At 38.7% G+C, this 21,179-nt stretch overlaps 1 protein-coding gene across 1 annotated transcript in view; it reads left to right on the forward strand.

Moving 5' to 3' along the window:
• nkain2 (sodium/potassium transporting ATPase interacting 2) overlaps positions 1-17,800 on the forward strand; it is a 188,305-nt gene extending 170,505 nt beyond the window's left edge. The window contains exons 6-7 of the mRNA XM_072686478.1: positions 10,404-10,485; positions 14,991-17,800. Coding sequence (XP_072542579.1) covers positions 10,404-10,485; positions 14,991-15,000 — 92 coding nt within the window. The 3' untranslated portion in view covers positions 15,001-17,800. The remainder of the gene's footprint in view (positions 1-10,403; positions 10,486-14,990) is intronic.
• Positions 17,801-21,179: the final 3,379 nt, after the last annotated feature.

Genomic DNA, 21,179 nt, shown 5'->3' on the forward strand with positions numbered 1-21,179 from the left:
ATGTTTAATTAATTGCTCAAGTCACAGTAGTATGTTTTTAAGAGGAAAGTACATGTGGAAAAATGTGTTAAAATAAAAAAAACATGTAATATTACATAAATAAAATTATAAATAAAAATTATAATAATCAAAATGGGCAAGATTACATTAATTAGAGGTTTAATTAATTGATTAATTGACTGCCATGGCCATTGCAGTGACTGTGGTGGCCTCCTCTACCATGCTGATTTACATGGTGCTATAGCTTCTATTGGCTGAAATCTCCCATGTGCTGAAATGATTGATAATTACTAAAACCATGTTAAATATAATAAAATGTTAGGTAACATGCATTAGTTGCCATCAGCCATAGCTGCTGGGAAAACCCTTGGGTAAGGCACAGTTCAGATAGCGGCACTGTTTTATACGGGGACTGTGCCAGCTCCAGAGCTAATTTATTATATCTGGGCAGCAAATAGTTGAGGTTGCAGGCAGTAATTATTTCATAAAGCAATACAGTACCTAATGATGCCTGAGGGGGTCAGCTTGGCAGAAGAGATCATCATGGTCACCACACTGGCTCTGGCATGCTGATGTTAGCGAGATGTTAACTACTCTTTCTGATGTTAACTAGGTCCAGAAACAATGAAAATATATTCCCATGAGAAACTATCATGCTGGCACATGTTGCATGTGTTACTCATTAGCTCATCTGAAGAGGAAGCCTCCTTTTCTCATCCAGTAAAAAAGCCCACAGATTTCTGTTGGCTATCTTTGGCTGCAGCTCTGTGTTAAAAGCGGCCAAAGTACTTTAATATCACAATTAGTCAGAATGCACCCCTGCTAAAACTGATATCAGTGAGTAGTCAACTATATATATGCATATATGTATATCTATGTATATTGTTGATACATAAACCAGTTCACATCATTAATTGTAATAGTTTACACTATTAAGTGTAAGGTCACATTAGGAGAAGCTGAAATTACTGAGTTCTACTACTACTGAAGTCAGTAGTGAATATATATGTGTCAGCAAATACAAAAACTAAAAAAAGGGCACAAAATTATGGCTGTAATTATGACATTAAAATCATAACATATTCCCATTTGCCTGGGAATAGTATCGAAGGCCGATGTATCGTGCACTCCTATAAAAGAGTCATTGCTTTTTGAGAAGAGCAGTATATATTTACTCTAATAATGAACCATCGGCAGAGACATTTCTGTTAGTGCCACATCCTTAGCCTAGTTTCAATGGCCCAGCAAACATTTGGATTTAGATGTTGCAGGATTTAAAAGATTGCTTTTATCGATCTTGAGCCCCCCAGCTTGTGGCCCTGTGCTTTAAAGCAAGCATGGGAAATGGTCCCATTTGTTATATTGAGACACCATGGCCAGCACAGGCTGCAATCACCCTCCCTTTAAGAGACATGAATTATTCTCTTTAGTTCCTGCCCCATTTCGACGAGATTAGAGAAGGCTAAATAATTAGGAGTTAGGATTGTTTGGTGTTGTCCTGATTTATAATGAATGTTTATTGCCTTGAGACAGTTTTTTTGTTGTTGTTGTTGTTACTGGAAATTCGTGTTGAGGAGGATTCTGGCTAGCAGCACAAGCATGTCAGTGAGCGCTTTTCACTGCACACTTACGGTTCTTTCTGTTCTTGTGACCTAGTCTTCACAGAGAGTAAGAGAGAGAGAGAGGGAGAGTGTATGTGTCTGTGTTACCTTGTCGGTCTACCATTGTGCGTTTAAATCACACTCGTTGTTGACCGCTCCAGTCGACTGACCTCACTAGCCTCTTTGTGTACTCTCAGTACATGTTCACTGCATTACCCTGTTTCCTAATCAGAATCATTAAGCTTCACTCTGTGTGTAATTAGGCACGGCCTTATTTAGAGTGCCAGTCTCTCACTACACTGAGTGACTTCACTCTGCATTAGGATCAAGAGCGCAGCCTCAGTAGACAACACTGTCTATTGTGCCATGAGAAAAAGAACCAGAGTACATGCGGCTTGTGAACGTGTCATTGTGGATGTGTGTCAGGACTATTGAGTTTCCATTACAGACTGTACAGTGAAGGCTGGTTCTGATGTAAATGTTAAACATCAGTTTACAGTGTTGATGTATTTTAAAACACTACATGTTTAAGAGAATACATGTACGTATGAACATACATGTGGTGTTCTGAGTGGTTGGTTGTACATTTTGAGGAAAAACACCTCCAAGAATGTCTCAAGTATTTCTTATCTTCATTTCTGAAATTCTGTTTTGGCTGTCTCTATGGGCAAGATGTCCCTGGTTTTCCCAAGATCTTGTTTACAGCCCAGGTGGTAGGCCCTTGGTGCTCTTGATAGCACAGTGAATATGAAAAGGCAGCACTTGTGCTTACTTTGTGTGAATTGTAATGTGCTTAGACCAATAACACAGCTATACAAATGTCAAATAGTGCAGGGAACTGATTGGAATAATGACTTTTGTTTTTTGTTTTTGTTTTTTGCATTTCTAAGCCCTTGGTGCTATATAGGGCATAGGTTATAAAAGGATGACACTGTGGCCTTGTCTCTGGGCTTTTTTTTTATCCATAGACCTCCTGTAATAAACAATTCGCCTTTCAAGTGGTACTCTTCCAATACTATTTTTCATCAGGAAGCATGAGATCAATTGTCTAACCCATTGTGTCCGATATTCCTCAGTGAATGTCTTAGATTTTCCCAGGTTAAATCATGAAAAACTAAAATACTGATTATCGGTATGTAAATTCAGAGAAATCTGCTTTGTTAGATTTGAAGTCCTCATAAAATGTAATCCTCATAAAAGTTTACTTTTGGTCAAATTAGTAAAATTGAAAATTCAAGAAGTGATTCTATTCCAAAGTGATGCAAAGAAACTTGCACATTACAGAAAACCTGATTATTGTAATGCTGTAGGTATTTATTTTTATTAAATATATAACTACAAGCAATATTTCAGTGTTGTAGTTATCCTTAATCTAGGTATCCACACTGACTGGGATATTTTCTAAGAAAAAAAGTTTCCACTACGGTCATACCAGATCACTTTATCTTACCTTGTAAGCTAGAATTCAGTTAGTATGTACGCATTTTACAAAATCCAGTTCCTCTGAGTTGTAAACAGGTTTTCATTCTTCTAGAAACACGCTCTAATTCAATCAGTAGGCATTACGCTGGCTGTTGAAGAACACCATGAATGTCTCCATCAGTGATGAGGAGAATTTGAAGTAAATTTGTGTAATTGAAAATCTCTTTTCCTAATCAGTGCGAGTTTGTGCAGCGTGAGCGCAAAGCGTGCTGGATCACGTGACAGCAAAGTGATTATATCCGTTGAGAGAGTATCAGCAGGTTTTATTTCCTACATGAGGGATCGTGGGGGGCTCTTGGTAATTTGGCCCTGCACACTGAAATAATATTGTCAGAGAGAGCTAGGTTTTCTCCAATGAATGTGAATGATATTGATGGTTTGATCCCCAAGGCATGCAGAAACGCTAATCTCGTGGCCATATTGGCCATTACGGCTCTAATTAATATAGTACATGAAGCACCTCTACAGAGGTAATGAACAGCTCAAACCAATCAACACGCTGGCTGCGTAATTACCGCTACTATCAAGGGTAATGTCCCTGGGTCCATTTAAAGAAAGGACGGTATTTAAAGTGATTCTGCCTCCGAGACCTAGAAATAGGAGAAACAGAACACTGGATTGGTGAGTGGGTGTCAGATATGCGGGAAGTGGCTATCAGTTGTGCAAGGTGCAGGGAACACTGTTTGCATTCATAACAACAGAATTAGGTTACATGCCTCCTTGGGGAATACATAATCAGGTTTTGCGGTAGCATCTAGGTAGAATCTCACAACGATTAGCATTAGCGTTGTGTTTACAAATGCCTCTTTGTGCGGGCTGAAGCCAAAATAAAAAAAAATAATAATAATAATCTGTCTTTTTAGCACTGCTTTTAACATACCCCCAACGTCAGCCCACAACTACAAACGGCGACTTACAGAACAAGGGGAGGTAACGTTAATACGGAATGGATTGTTCCACTCTTGTCTTGCAAGCAAGCCTCGCTAAGCTAATTAGCTAGTTTAGCAAACTCCATAACAGAGTTGCAGTACTGAAAGTTCAGTATGTTTTCAGTATTGCAATTGAGCAAACAATGTCAAGTCAAGTCAAGTCAAGTGGGTTTTATTGTCATTTCAACTACATACAGAGTACACAGTGAAACGAAACAACGTTCCTCCAGGACCATGGTGCAACATAGACAGTGCATACAAAACACAATGTGCAACACAAACAAACAAGTGCGGACAGACAACACAACACAACACAGTACAGACAGAGAATAATAAATAATTGCCGGTAGTGTGCAAATTCTGCAGTGTGTAATAAATATCCAGTCCAGTGAGGTAGGAAAGTTATTAGTGCAAATGCTTGTGCAAAAAATGCTTCCCATTTTATCTGGGGTAAATGGTTGGAGAGAGAGAGAGAGAGAGAGAGAGAGAGAGAGAGAGAGAGTGTGCATGTAACAGAAAAGACATCAGTTCAGAAGTTGAGTTGAGTTGAGAAGTCTGATGGCTTGGGGGAAGAAGCTATTGCAGAGTGTTGTCGTGTTGGACCGGACTAGGGTTTGAAAAGACTTCTATAGAAGTTGAAGTATCAACTTAAGCTTTTTCCTCAAGTAAAAGTGTAAAAGTACTGGTTTAAAACTACTTAAAGTATAAAAGTAAAAGGAATGTAAGGAAAACAAAGGTCAAAATAATTTTTCTAAAACCCATAATGTTCTGGAAAAACTGTGTACTTGTACAGAGCTGAAATGACAATACTCTTGACCTCTTGACTTGACTTGATTTGACAATAATGTTCTATTAAAATGTTAATGTTGAAAAATGTTGGGATGCACTAGACTACCTGTTTCAGCTGCATATCTGCCCATAAAAATGAATGCATTTTAGGAATATCAAATATATTGAAGGAGCATTTCTGTGCACTACTGAGCATTAACATGTGTTTCATGGAGCAGAAAATATGATGAGGAGTTGCCTATAAGGATTTTAATGGGGCAAAACAGTCGAACTTTAGAGGCATGTCATCCGTAACCTTTATTGGATCTCTTGAGTCTCTGCCCCGGACACCTTCATACTAGGCTACATACGTCTGCTATGTCCTTACTGGAGTGTGACGTGTTATGTGTGGGTGCGATGGATTGCTTACAAACCAATAGGGTGTCAGAATGGTATCTGTTTATACTTCTCATCCAACCACAATCAAATTCACACTTTCGAGATGGTGTGGATTTATCTGGATAGGGTTTTATATATATATATATATATATATATATATATATATATATATATATATATATATATATATATATATATATATATATATATATATATATTTTTTTTTTTTTTTTTTTTTTTTACTTTCTACTCCTTACATTATTTTTTAAATGTAAGGAGTAGAAAGTTCAGATGATTATGTAAAAATGTAAGGAGTAGAAGTAAAAAATCGACTGAAAAATAATTACTCCAGTACAGTATGGATAACCAAAATGTCTACTTAAGTAAGTTAACAAAGTGTCTGTACTTCGTTACTTGACACCTCTGGCCCTTGGTCTTTACCTTGCTAAAAAAAAGGACACCTGAAAAACAGCATATGAAATTCATGTTGGCTTTAGTTCTTTTTCCAGCAGTGCTGACAGTGATGAGTATTTTCTTTTTCTTTACCATAGTTTCAAACATTGTGTTAATACCTTTGGTATCCGTATCACAATCTAGATTCTGATATTGTGACATAATGTAAACTATTTTTGAGGATCTAAGCTGTTTACAAACATAAATATTTTTTCCGACTGTATCAGCTCTTAATAGCTCTTGATAGCACTCAGAAGAAATATCAAGGTTGGGCAACAAGGGCACAGTAAAACAGTATTGAAACTGAGGGTTAAAGCTTTGTTGTGTGGCAGCTTTGAAAGCTTCCATCTCTGTCTAATTTCCCCCAGCCTTACCACAGACCCTTAACACATTGCTGAGACCTGTCGCTTTAACCGAATCGATAGATGTTGGGAGTCTATAAAAGTGGAGGAGAGGTCAGTGTATATCTTTGAATGCTAATAGTGTGGCTCAAGGCATCTCTCCCTGGTCTGAAAACTGCCCTCAAGCCCCCAGCTCTCAGTGCATGTTTTTTTTTTTTTTGCTTCATTACTGAAGCAGTGATCCCAGTATTTTCCATTAACGTGGCCTGGCTAGCCAGGAGGCATTTAGCCACTAGAACAGTTGCAGCTATTTACTCTATCAAAGGAAGGGGAAACATTTTATTCTTTCATTTAGAATTTAGCCCCACAGCTCAAATACATAAAAAAAAACATACATGGGGTTATGTTTTACTTTATTGTATGATTTTCACATGCCACTGCAGCCTCACTGTATGGTATGGTGTTCATCTCTGGATACATAATGTTCGGTTTATTAGGTGTGTTACTGTGTCAGTGAATTACTGCTATTGTAAATGGGTGGAAATACCATTCATGTACATATTAGATACCAAGATAGCCAGTAGCAGGCCATAACTCTAGCAGTGCATATGGAAAGTAGTGTAGAAGTGAATTGTTCTTTGTCGAAGTTAAAAATATTTTTATTAAGATACATAATGGAATCAAAGGTGAAATCAGAGATCTGGCTTTTCATAGCTTAATGCATTTTTAATAATTACAAATGTAGTAATCACAAAAACAGTCAACCAACAAATGACACAAGAAAAAGTCGGGTCAATTCTGCAAGAGTTTCCTCGAAAAGGCTTGACTTTCAAAAGAACTTTGTTGACTCCGCCCCCAAAACAGTGTGACCAGTCGAACCTCATATATCCATTTAACTCAGTCAAATACTCAGTACAGTTATTACATTACAAAACATTTAAATGGGTTAAAATTATTAACATTATTATACTAATTCTGTAATCTGATTGGATGAGGACACCCCTCATCTCAGCTGTTGTAAAATACTCATTACACACATATGACTGCATAAATCTTTATTTATGTCACAAATTAAATCAATGCATCATGTGGCCTCTGCAAATGTAATGACACATTTAGTACATAATGTTTTGTGTTGTGTAAAATTCTGAAAATTAAAGGAATTATGTCTAAAATGTGCAGAAAATATATATTTTGAAGTAAATAAAAGAGGGTGTATTCCCTTATTTTCACTCAATCCCTTTCCTAAATGTTTCTGCACATTTAGACACAAAATCTATATCTATTTTGTTTTCCATTATTTTTGCACACACTATATTAGACATACTTACAATTTAACTTTTATTTTATGTACTATTATGCATATTTGACTTACATTTTATATATATACAAATATAAACTTTGTGAATAACAAGTAGGTCGGGTGGCTCATTAATTTACAAGCAAGTTCACATAGTACTTTAGATACAGGGTTTTGGGAAACTCTTATTAATTAATGAAACATTTTAAAAGCACTTAGCGTTACAAAGCTTTTGGGAAACTCCTGATTTTTTCTAGCCTGATTTACAAATGACAATATGGGAAGGTAGAATCAAATCTGATCAATACCTGGATGCAGGACATGCCATGCCATGATTGGACAATGATGTGATCACCTCTATCAGACATTAATACCAAATTTAAGAAATAGAGTCAAGACAAACAAATCAGCAACCATGTGCGTAAAGGTTCTAGATATGTCCATTTACTTTCTGGTCAGATCTTTTGGCCCTAGCTATAAGACTGACCTCTGCAGGTCCTCTGATAACACTGATCAGGCCACAATGGTCTAATTCCACAACAAGGCCAATGTAGATTACGGTATTTATGTGTGTGTGCCCCCACCCTAAAATCTGTCATTAGAATGATAATCATCCCAAATCTTTGCTTCTTTTCGTGCTTAGCATGCACAGGAGAAGCCGCTAAGCTAATTCTGCAGCTTATCTCCTGTGTTCATTTGTGTGGGAAGCAGCCTCTGCAAGGCACACACTGGATCTTTATCACTTTTTAGTACCTCGGTGTCTTTGTGGAAAGGCCAGATATGCCGAGTTTGTGTGTGTGTGTGTGTGTGTGTGTGTGAGACACAGCTGGACGGCTGGTGCTGAGGGTCCAGCGCTAATCCTGTCAGTCTGTGGTATTTTAGGCCATCTGCTAATCCAGCGACCGCACGCTCCAGCAGCTTCCTGCCACCGATATCACCCTCAAACAGCCCCGCTGAGGCTCCAGACACTGACCAGCCACTGCCTAGGATTATTACACACGGATATACACACACGCATACACACACACACACACACTCAAACTCACACACACAGTCGCACAGTAACTCATTCACTCATTCACTCATATACAGAGTGATGAATGATGAGACTAATCATCATAAATATAGTAATCTCTTTCTCTCTCTTTCTCACCGTCTCTTAGTGCCTCAGTTTGTGTCTACTATGTCTTGTGCAGTAACTTTTTTTAGGGTATATTTATACTTGTCAGCGTTGGTTTGATTAAAATGAACCCTGGTGCGATTGCTCTGTTAGCTTGGTTTGTTAGAGTACATGTGAATGCTGTCTTTCAAACTCTGGTGTGCAACAAACAAGCAGGCAGAGGCCGCATTAGCAGGTGGGTCTCAGCCCGCTTCTGAATGGACCAACGGGTTCCCTCCTGCTTGCTAAATCTAGTATCAACCCTCTCCGCTCTCTCCACCAACATCATGCCAAGTGTAAACACATAACGCTATCCTAGTCATTAATCACTGCTCACCCATGGTAGGTGCAGGCCATATTATTTACCTCACAAATTTACCACTTCAGTTGCAGTGGACCTCCCCACCCCAGTGCGAATGCTAAGGACATGCTATGGGAATTCAATGGAGCCATCAGTGAGCTCCAAAACACACATCCCGACAGACTGTTTATTGTCGCTAGAGATTTCAATCATACAAATGCTCACTGCATTCCATCAGCATGTGAACTTTGCAAGCATGCTGGGTCTTGTTTACACAATGTAGATTATCAACAGAGAAGATCACCAGGGTCTCTCTCCCATCCGACAATGACATTTACACCACGTGCTGCATCCGCAAAGCCCACCAGCATAGTGGACGACTCCACCCGTTTTTTAGTTTTTTTTTTTTTTTTTGCTGCTGCTGCTGCTGCTGTTTGTCAGAAGATATTGGATCGTCCAGGCCATCACTACCAGACTCTGCAACAGCTTCTCCCCTCTAGCCATTAAACTCAACAACACTCAATGACTGAACTGACCACCCACACATTTACACATACTTCAATTTAAAGCATCCTCACTTTCCACATTGTATTAACAGAAATACTGGATTCTGCAGTCAGTCCATATATGCTATAGGCTAACTGTGCACAGTGATACAATTTTTGTAATTTTGCCCCTGTACACCATCATAGTGGATTTGAAAGAAAGCAAATATGTGATTGAAGTGTTCCCTCATTATTATTTGAATTCTGTCTGAGAATGGAGAAGAACATGATGGGGGCGCTGTTGTGGCATGAGCATGTATGGTTGGCAATGGTACTGGGTCATTATTATTATTGTTGAATATTGTTGAACTTCTGAAACAAAATATCAGCATTAATTCTGAAGTGATTCTGAAACAACCCAAAAATGTTAAAATAATTCAGTCACTGACCTGAACCCAGCTGGGAAAGGCACACATAAAAAACATCAAATGAAGGCCTGGCAAAGCATTTCCTGAGAGGAAACATAGCATTTAGTGATGCCCATGGGTTCCAGAAATCAGGCATTCAGTCAATTACCAAAATAAAATTACAAAAATTGTCACTGTCCAAATACTTATGAATCTGAATGTATAAGCATCCTTAAACTAAAATGACAGACATTTGTTCTGTTTACAACATTGATACGAAGCATCATTTCCAAGTATAAAACATGTTCTATGTAGTACTGATCCTTTGGTCCTTTGACGATAGTGGAACTCCTTCTGGTGCTATATTCAACCATTTTAAAAAGCTTCTGTATAGAACTGTCTACAAAATGTTCAGCCCATGCAAAGAACCCTTCAACCAGACAAAGAAACATTCAAGCATCTAATTGCTTCTTTGAATTGCCATGGTTCCATAAAACCTTTAGCTTTATTAAAGAACTCTTATAGAACCCTTTGTAAGAATGACTACAATGTCATTTACTTCATGAATCATTTAATTATGCTATTACATGCTTATGTGTGTGTTATTACATTGATGAAATGTGGATAGCCTTTTAACAAACTGTAACTTTATTTGTGTGCTATATAGTTTAGTTCCTTCTTTTTATTGTATTGTGTGGCATTTATGTGTATCACCTTTGGATAAAATGTGTTTCATTAATATATTAACTCATGATCTTTCATATCTGTTATTTTCCAGTTGACTTTATAGGTGGGTTTGATTCCTATGGTTACCAAGGACCACAGAAGACATCCCATTTGCAACTACAACCAATGTATATGTAAGTACTTCAAAAGCTAATTAGCAGCTATGAATTCAGGTCAGATCAGGTTCCTAAGATGTTCTTTTATTGCTACTACCCCATTTTCATATCCAATGCCAGCAAAATCCCACTGGCCCCAGGGTGTTCATTTGGTTACAGTGTTTTGACTTTGCTTGTGTTTAAAATACAGCTGCTGAGTGCCCGTGTCCATGGGGATACAATGAGCTTGGCTCAGGTCTCTACCTCCCTGCTTTGCCTTTGTTCGCGGATTTCATTTCCAGACTCCCGTATCGTCTTGTTTTGAGTCACTCCTGCTATGTCTGGGTGCAGAACACACACTTTTTTCCTCCCTAGACACAAAATAGGCGTAATGGGGTATCTCTGCAATGGACAATGAGCGGGAGGCAACAGAACAAAACCCTTAGGAGTTCACTATTCGCTGTACACATCAGTAAGAAATAATATCACTGTCAGCCCGGCTCAGATAATAGCCTGGGTCAACATGAAGCAAGGCAGGACTGTTTGTTCACTCCTCTGTTGACGGCTTAAAAGTTTATGAGGACATGCTTGGATGCGCAGAGGTGGTGTTGGGTAGTCCCTGGGAGATTTGAAAGGATTTGGCTTATTGACACTGACGTACTAGTGATAGGTTTATATATACTGAGTGTGGACTGCATCAGCTACAGTGCACCCAATTATCTCAGGGAGAAAAACAGCAGCATTCTCAGTCCAAAGTGTTGGCTTATAGTTCAAGTCCAAAGCATCGGCTGAATTAACTGCAATAATGTGACGGATCTGAGGCTGGGCCTAAAAATAAGAAAGCTGCCTGTGTAATTCTGCCATGGCAGTTATTTCCTTTACTAATATGGACCAGTGTGTTGAATCTGTACATTCTGTTTTCTTCGAAAGTGTGAGTAACAGTAAAACACAAATAATGTTTTTATGTTTAAAATAGAAGTTTATATTTTCACAACAAAATAAACATTTGAGTTTGCACGTGAGCATTTGAATCATGTTACACATGTAGGTGAATGTAGCGTTAGGAGTCTTGCCCAAAAAGTTGCACTTGCTCACAGTTAGCTTGTTAGTTCATGTTACTATATTACATTCCCAGTTATCATGTCTGTGGTTAGCGCATTAGCTGGGGTAGGGCTTTAGCTCACAGCACTGATTACAGTATTAGGTTTCAGTTATCATGTTTGCGGTTAGCACATTAGCTTCTCTCTGAAAATCAGAGAAAACAGTTCATTTGTTAGCTGCTGTTGTTTTACATTGTTGTATATTTTGTTTTTGTTCCTTGCTTTCTTACATTACATACTTACATACATTACACCAGTGTATAGTGTTTCTGTGCTAAAACCCAGTCTAAACTCCACTAAACCAATAATGTACTGCTGAACATTTAAGAAACTAAAAATGGCACTAAAACAGTTACATTACCATTACCAAGAATTCTTACAATAAATTTGAACAATTAGGGCAATTAATATTTTACAATAGTTTACTACAAAGTGATATCGGCCAGATTTATAAATAAGCATGTTTTTTGTGTTTAGACGTTTATTACAACTCACTTTGCACAGCGATAATACTAAATACTAAACGATAATAATAAAATCCAGTTGCCAAACACAGAAAAATATAAGAAATGTTAAGGAAGTAATACATTTACACACGCATTCAAACGTTTGGAGTGACTTCTATCTATATCTATCTGAATATATATAATACAACATGAGCCTTTTGGGAATTATTACACTTCTACATGTATCATAAAAGGAATACAGTCTTTTTAAGGAAGTTTTTTAAAGAACGCTCTTTTTCCAATATCATTTTCGATTGGCTGTGTTTGTTGTTGTTTGGTTAAATCCATTTTTATAGTTTGGCCCAAGTCAGATTACTTAATTAATCATCAAATTAATCAGTAGATAATTTGCTTACTGACATAATCGATATTGGGAGTTCTAAACAAAAGCTGTATTGATGGAAAATACAAACTGTAGGGGCTTAAACTACCTGATGGAAATGTGTGCCAGCTTATGTAAATATAATGCATCTCTTCATTGCACTGATTGCATCATTCGAAGTCGTCTCTGTGAAACAGCCCTGTGGACAGCGCAGCTTATCTGATATGGAAACACATGGCAGGTGTTCAACACACGCCCGCTGCCAGGCCTGGCACATGAATGACATTGACGGTGATCTACCATCCTGAGCCAGGGCATTCCCTGCCGTCCCCCCCAGGGAGGTGAAGCACAGCTGAGCTGGAGCCAGGCCAGGGACCTGGAGCAGGGTGGGCCAGCCCATATGGCTTTAGAGGGAGGTGGGGGCAGGATGGCTCACCTTCAGGCTCTGTAATATTTGCCTGTGGAGGATGGCCCAACAGCCTTACGATCCAAGCTGCTCTCATTCTGAACTGTGCCTGAGCTGACAAGAGCAAGGTGACGATGAAGAGCACACACGGGCCAGCCCGACTCAATCTGCACTCGCTACAGGGGAGAGCACTCTGCCTGGCAGGCTGGGGGGAGAGAGAAGCATGCTGGGAACTGTAGTTGTGTATAGATAGTTCTGAGAATCTGAGAATGCTTCATCCTTCAGCATGTTCTTGACAGTCAGATATTGTATCAGAAAATAGTTGTATGGAATGAATTTCTTGAAGTTGCATGCTTATTGTTGTCATCCTTAAGTATATGATGCTTATCATTTTGAGGTCTGGTAGCACACTAGCCAAGTTTGTATACCTCCTTTCAAGTTTATACTTACAAAAATATATAGAAATGAACAGATAGAAAAGGTACAACATTGAATTATTTGATACTACTCATCAGCAGGAAACTTGTTGATTGGAAAACTGGGATAAATATGGATTAGAACAGAATATGGATTTTAATTTGGATTGTAACAGAATATGTAGAAAGTGTATCTCACACCTCCGAAATCTCATCCCCCCTTATATAGACAAGTTGATTTGTAATGAGAGCTGGGCTGTGTATTCAGATGCAGTCAGTGTTTTGTGTTTTTTTTGTGAAACTGACTGGTAGAGTAATACTTTCTGTGTCTTGGGTCTTTTCCATTTGTAAATGTCAAAGTCTCTATCTCTAAAATGCAAAGGCTTTGCAGACTATCATCTGTGTACATATCACCGTTCACTGCAGTCTGCAGAGGAAAGTCTTATGAACACTTTTTATTTCACTTCTTGATGGAAAAATTGCGGCACTGGAAAATAGAAAAGGTCATAAATCCAGTAATTAGACAGTAAGGGAGGGAGACAATAGAGCAAAACTGAATGAAGAAACCTATACACAGCGAGTGAGCTGACGTGTGTGAATGTTCTGTGCATTTGTCTGAATGTGCTCATTTTGTCTTATATGGGAGAGTGGGACACAGCCGAGCACATTTCAGCTTTTGGCAAAAAGTGTTAAAAGTATTTGAGCAAGACGAATTTATTTGTAATGAAAGTAGTATGCATATCTACTAACAGTTTCAGCCAAAAGCAGAGTGAGTACACATGTAACAACTTACCCTATAAATAGGAAAATAAATAGGAAATAGGAAAAGTCAAAAGTTACATGACATCTGTATGCTTTGGATAGGTCTGTGCAAACAAAATGCCAGAAAGTGTAAAATGTATATGGGTGGGAATAAACATCTCTCACTGTGAACCTGGAGAATTTTAATTGCAACAACATGTTAAACTAACCCCCCTGTGTGGAGGCTGTACGTTAGCCTGGCTCTTACTGCTTTAAAATCTTGCTCTAAATACAGACACTAAGGGGAAGATTAAAATAATATAGAAGTGAATTCTGAATTCTGTGACTTTAACACACAATCCTATTATTGTTAAAGTGAATTCTAAAAACCCCATGGGATTATTCATATGAGTTTTTCTCTGCTGCAATGGAACTCAGTAATGCTTCTTGTTTATCTCTGTCCTTTACACATGTTATTCTAATCGTTTGCATGCTTAATTAACATCTATAAGAGCTAATAATTTAATGAATGCCCTGCTGTGGGAATCATTTTGCCTGTACGTGTTTTTTGGACTGTATGTGTGTATGTTAATATTCTAATTTGGCTGTATAGTTTATGTTTATGACATGATGGATGGTAACTAATATTGTTAATACGAGTTATTCAAGAGGGCATTTTAACAGCTGGCCAGGGACAATAAGAATATCAATGGGCGCTGCCCGCGAGAAATAAATTAATAAATACGAAAAATATATAAGTAAAAAAAATAGAATATTTCGGTTAAATTATCAGCTGAGGTTTTTTATAGGGGATATGATAAGGTGACCTGAAGCATGTTCCACTTGTTTGTTTGTAACTACATAAAACATCTACTTTTTTATCCTGCATTCAAGTTGTCTTTTCTGACTCTATATCTGATATCTAATATCTATATTATTAGTCATATCTGGTTTCCTCCCATTTGTGTAGCTTTTGACCTTACTTAGGGAACATAACTGTGGTAACACAACTCTTAACACTTGCTCTTTTCTCTTCTTATGTTTCCTCTGCAGGTCGAAGTAACAAGGACGACTGCCTTATGAACCAATCAAATAGAAAAAAAACTGCTGTTTTAACATTTTGTCTTTTTACATAATTGTCTTAATATGCTAGTGTCTTACGAACTGTCGGAGCAACATGAGACGTGGCACTTTAACCTCAAAAAGGCTGGATAAACCGACACACTCACACACAAACATGCACACACACATACACACTGGATTTCCCCACACTGGATGGTCTTAGGCTGACACTTCCTGTCTGGAGAGCTCGCCCAGGTTTGGCTCATCGGCAGGCACAAGAGAGCCCCCCTGTGGTCAGGACGCTTTCCTCAGCTTCCTCCCTGCCGCTGAGAGCAGAAGGGAAAAGAGTCATACTGAAGGAGCAGATTGCATTGATCTCTGTGGATTTCAGGTGGGAGGCGAAAAAGAAAAGTTGGCCGTGCACTGAATGAACTCAGCCTGATGCTGGAGACGATCTCTGCATTCTGTCGACTTCATTAGAAACCCTACTCGTGCTAAAGAATGTCCAATAACCCGCCGAATGCGGCTTTAGTCGTAGTGCTGACACCTGGAAGGCATGATCTAATGAATAAGAAATAATAAGAAGAGTCATACGCGTGTGTTTACATATGGCTATTCCCGGCCACTGGGATACCATGGAACTAATTTGTTGTAGATCGCAGGGGTTAATCCTTTAGGTTAAATAATTGTATTCCGAAATGTTTCGTTCTTTTTTAAATCTGTATTATTGGATGTGTTTATCTTGAAAGTGCCAAGAACACTTACTTAGGAACTCAATATCAGAAGCTGCCCAGAGATTCGTATTTTCAAACAGCAGTCAAAAATATCTCTCACTTCATCCGGTGAAAGTCGTCTTCGGATCGACTGTGTTCGTTTTGCATGAGATGTCATGTTGCATATTTAATTTGTGACAGCAGGAAATAGCCCCAGCTTTGGCGGAGCAAGCAGCTGCCCTTTCTACAGCTGTCTCCAGCTTCTAAAGGTTATGTGAATATTGTGCTTTTTTTCTAAGACAGTGTTCAGTCTTGTTAAAGCAGAAAACTAAGAGGAAAAAAAAAGTACCTTCTTTCTATTCCAAGCTTTTTTTAACATGTGTGCCAGTGTTCACTCTTTTTGTAGTAGACTAATAATTTATGTTGTAACGGTGGGCCTTTCTTTTTAAATGTACATAGACACAAGGGAAACCTTGGCAAAAAAAAAAAAAACTACAACAACAAACGAGAAAAAAAAGCTGCGCTGTTTTGGTAGTGTGCCGTGGGAGGAGTGTGTGTGAGTGTGTGAGTGTGGTAGAGTTTGTGCTGTGGCTGAAATGTGCTTTGTGTAATGGCCATTGCAGGAACCCATGTGCAACCATAAAGCCTCTGGGCTCTCTCTCCAGAACCATACGCCTACAACCACAACTCTTACTGCATTAGTTCATCCATTAGTGCAGAGCAGTTGTTTACGGCATAGAGCTATTCAATTCTTTTACTTCCACTAATAGAAGCTTACTGTATGAGCTTTTATAACCGGATGGTGTAGGCTACTGTTAACCGTCCTCCTAAGTGAATACAAAGAAATGAGTTTCTTTTTTTAGCTGCACTTTCAATTACCCATAATATCTCGCAATCTTTCATCTTAAATGAAGCCCTTTGATGAAACATGAAAGTGTGGGACATCTTCATTTAAGTCACGCTATTACTGTGAGAGGAAAAAACAAGAACAAAATGTAGTGTGCACTAGACATGTGCCGATATTCAGAAATAAAGTGTATTACAATATTCAACACACAATACTGTTATCATGGGTAATATTAATATGAAATACTGCTACCTCCATTTCAATTATAAATGAGCTGGTTTTAATGTTTTCATTATTAAGGTTATAATGAATACCGCAAAATAATGTTCCCCAAAAAAAAGCAGGATTGGAAAACTGTCAAATGTGGCCTGTGTATAAATAGAGCAGACAGTGGTTGTTATGATAGTGAACTGTTCTGGTTATCTGCCTACGTTTTAGAAACAGTGTACAAAAAGACATTAGGGAGTTATGAAGGTATAAACAAGCTAGTTTAAATTCTAGTTGTGGGCTACACTGCTAAAAAGTAAACATACAGGTTAACTTTACTTCCAGGATAGCTCGCATTTGATCATCTTAGATTATCAGGGCTTAGATTACAAAGACTGTGATTATTTTGATGAGACAAAATACAGCAACATATTTTTCTCCCATTAGGTTGGGTGGGCTTGTGATAGACAGCATTTTGTAACTACAAGCCTGCATGGAATGAAAAATACTGTTATTAACATAATATGCTACATTAACATTTATTTTTAGCACAGTACTGTCCATTTCTGGTTCTTGTCCCTTAAACCGGTTGTGAACTTTTTACAGCAAATGTTGTCACAAAGAAGCTTTACAGATATCTGGCTCCGAGCCTCTTTTGAGAAAGCCAGTGGCGATAGAGGAAGAAACCTTGAGATGAACCAAGTCTCAAAAGGGGAACCCGTCGTCATCTGGTCAACACCGGATAGCACAAGAAAAAGCAACGATAGATAGCTCTGCTATCTAGAGCTCCAGTGGTCCAAAATTAATGGAAACCAAAGACAAGATGTCCATTAAGACTGTCAAAAACAGAAGTCCAAAAGTAAATGAAGGACAGACAGAAAATGAACCTGATATCGTAATATTATCATAAACCATAATGTAAGGTAATTATTGTGATTTTGAAATATATCGGCGCATGCCTAGTGTCCACCCCCTTTAAAAATAGCTAAATGGCTATATATATATATATATATATATATATATATATATATATACCAGAAATAATCACTGTATGGGTGTAAGGTCTTTAGGGAAAGTGCCTGAAACAACATCCTGTTAACATTCCAATAAATAATAACCTGCCCTCCTCCACACAGTTTGCCAGTTATTAAACAGACTTGCATGGGCATATTTCATCATCCCCCTCCTGAATTTGCACTGGCAAAGCTATGCAGCTTTGATGATTAATAAAGATATTGTAGCAGCACCACTTTTCAGGCCTTATTGGCTAATAATTCCCCAAAGTCATCTTTCACGACTGCAGAGCTTTCCCCTGGTGCTCCGGACCGAGTACGAATATGTTGGCTGCTGGTTTGAATTAGTGTCTGTAAGAGAGATCAGAGGGAGCGTTACGTCAGTGTTCTGCCTTTGAAATGGAGCGTTAAAATGATAGAGGTTAAGCCTTGTTGTTGGAAGTGTTCATGAGCCCATAAACTAGCACGTCAGCCTGACTGCATTTCTCTTCTCCAAGACTTGTAAGTGTAAATACATCACTGTTTCAACGATGGTGCTTGATTAGTCTTAACGTGCCGATGCTGTTGCAGGATGGAGGCTGAGAACCTGCCAACCATGACTCCGCTGGCTGAACCCAGTCATGTCTTTACCCCGTATCAGTACATATTGTTCTAAAAAAATACGGAGTGGTGGGCCGTGTTCCAATCATGCAAGTACAGCTCCTTCAGATGAAAAAGCAGATTGGATCTTCTTGCATGATGTTTTTCCAGGAGTTTAGTTGGCTGCCTTCGTGGCAAGCTGAGGTTTACCATCCCGAGTTGTAAATAAAATAAAAGAAACTGCTCAAATTTCTTTGTGAAATATACAACCTGTCCCGTGCTTAACGAGTCTGAATTTTGAAGAGCGCCTTCGTAAATAGTGTATAAGAAGGAGGCATGATTCTGTTTTAGCTCAGTGGTCAAAATGAGGTGTGTGATATTCTATTAACAGCTTATACACATTCTAGAGGTTTTATTATTATAGATGTATACCTAGGGCATAGACGTCCAATTAAAAGGACCTTCAGCCAGTCCACATTTTTGGTTTGTTTTATTTCCAGCTATCTGGGCAAGTAATCAGCTGCTGAGTGAGCAGATCGGGTGTATCTTTAAAGCAAAAACTTAGAAGATGGACTGGCTGACGGTTCCTGGAGGTTGGACTGGAGTTCTCTGTACTAGGGGACCATTCAGGCTGCAATGACTGGGTTCAGTGCTGACTTCAACTTTTGAATAGACTTTAGCTTTTTCTATTTCTTTTACTTTACAAAAATGACTGTAAATATAATAATAATAAAAACAGACAGTGGAAAAAAAGATGTCTGCCTCTTCTATTCATTTGCTTGTGAATTGATTTGAAGTAGTGAGACCTCATGCTACTGCACATAAAATCTAATAGTAGTATAACCTTTTATTATGGCACACATTTTTGTTCAAAGTCAGCTTGCGTGAACGTTGTGATTTCAGCATGAACGTTGTTGTTGATAGGATAGGATTGAAACATTTCCTTGCAGTTTGGTAGTTTATTTTATAGCTTTTTATGGATCAGAATTAATAGCATTCATTCACTGAAACATGGTTTCATTAAGGATTGTCCATTTTACAAAATGAATTACTTAAACGTAACACAATTTATGTCCACATATTTTCAGTTTATAAGACAAACAACCCCATCACTTCAACAAGCCTCAACAACTAAGAATAAAATCAGATGCTCAGTGCTTAGAGTACTTAAGAGTTTTTAGTGCGTCTACCCTTCACCTTCATTACAGCTTCCATTCTTGGCTGGAGACACAATTTCAGTGTTGCTGTTGAAATCTGCAAAAAAATTTTGTCCCAGATTCAATCAGAAGCCGGAGCATTTTCAGCCTTCGCTCGATCTAAGTCCTCAAAACACATTCAGTAATGTTGAGGCCTGGACTCTGGACTCCCTTGTTCTGAGTTTTCTCTCCAATATCTTGACATTCTTTCAGGCCTACAGTGTTGAGTCGTCTTCTAACAGTGGAAAGACACCAGTAGATGTTTTCAGATCTGAACAGAGAGTGGAGCTGAGAGAGAGTGCTGTTTATCTAATGGGGACAGTTCAATGGTCTTGCATGGGTTAAAGGGCTGTCATTTTCTCTGTCTCTGAACCATAGTTTGAACTGCAGTGAAGTTGTTTTTTCAGTCATTTTTCTTTGACTGTCCTCTTCTTCATGCAGGTGGATCGTTAATATCTTGACAGCGTTATTATTTACAGTCTAATACTGATGGTAAAAACTGTCTGGAATTTTGTGAGCATTTGTTCACGTTTGCTCTGCTCTCAGTCTGGCATTGACCGAAGAGTGACCATTTATGCATATGGGTGTCATCCAACAAGCAAGTGTGTGAAAACATCTTCTCCACTGACAAAAGCCTTCAGAGCAGATGGATCCTGGTTCCACTTCTGTTGTAATCAGTAATAAAGCAGCATCAGTGCCAAGCTCGGAGCTTTGGTCATTTTTATTGTTTCTTTTTACATTTCCAGGCCTTCTGTTTCAAAATCGCCACCAGCTGGACTGGCCGTATAGCTCACTGGGCTGATAAAAAACTGGCTGAGAAAAAATTAAAAAAAAAATTGCTATTAGCCATATACCAGAGCCCAGCACAGACAGTATGTTGCAGTCATATGCTAAGGTTTGAGCCCCCCTGGTCAAATGGCCTTTTTTGTAACCCCATTTACAGTAAACAGTTAAATGTGGAATTTGTCTGGAAATTTTAGAGCTCAACATGTATTTATTGCTATCGGCAAGACACTGGTTAGGCTACTTTCTCACGTAGTCTGACATAATTGACGTGTTTGATGCAGCAGAAATGAGCAGCCGTGAACATCTGAGCGCCTTCACATGGACGTGAATTTGACAGGCCCCCCCTCACCTAAATGGGCGGATCAAGTACACCTACTCATAGCAGCAGAGTTTCCTGATGGCGGTGGCCTCTTTCAGCAGGATAATAGTCCTGCCACACTGCACACATTGTTCAGGCATGATTTGAGGAGCATTAAGAAGAGCTGAAGAAGTTGCCTTGGCTTTCAGATCCCCCAAACCTCACTCTGGTCCATCGTCTGTGGGATGTGCTGAAACAACAAGTCTGATCTGGGATAGCTCCACCTCACAACTTACAGAACTCTGACATCTTGGTGCCACCGGAGTCTTGTGGAGACCATGCCACAGTGAATTGGAGCTGTTTTGTCAGCACATGGAGGATAATGTTTCTATCTATCTATCTATCTATCTGTCTGTCTGTCTGTCTGTCTATCTATCGATCGATCTATCTGTCTATCTGTCTGTCTGTCTATCTATCTATCCATACCTACATACATCTGGCCAAAACAATGACCACCCCATCCAGAAAGAATTCCACAATG

The sequence above is a fragment of the Salminus brasiliensis genome, chromosome 1, assembly GCF_030463535.1.
Source record: "Salminus brasiliensis chromosome 1, fSalBra1.hap2, whole genome shotgun sequence".
Taxonomy (NCBI): domain Eukaryota; kingdom Metazoa; phylum Chordata; class Actinopteri; order Characiformes; family Bryconidae; genus Salminus; species Salminus brasiliensis.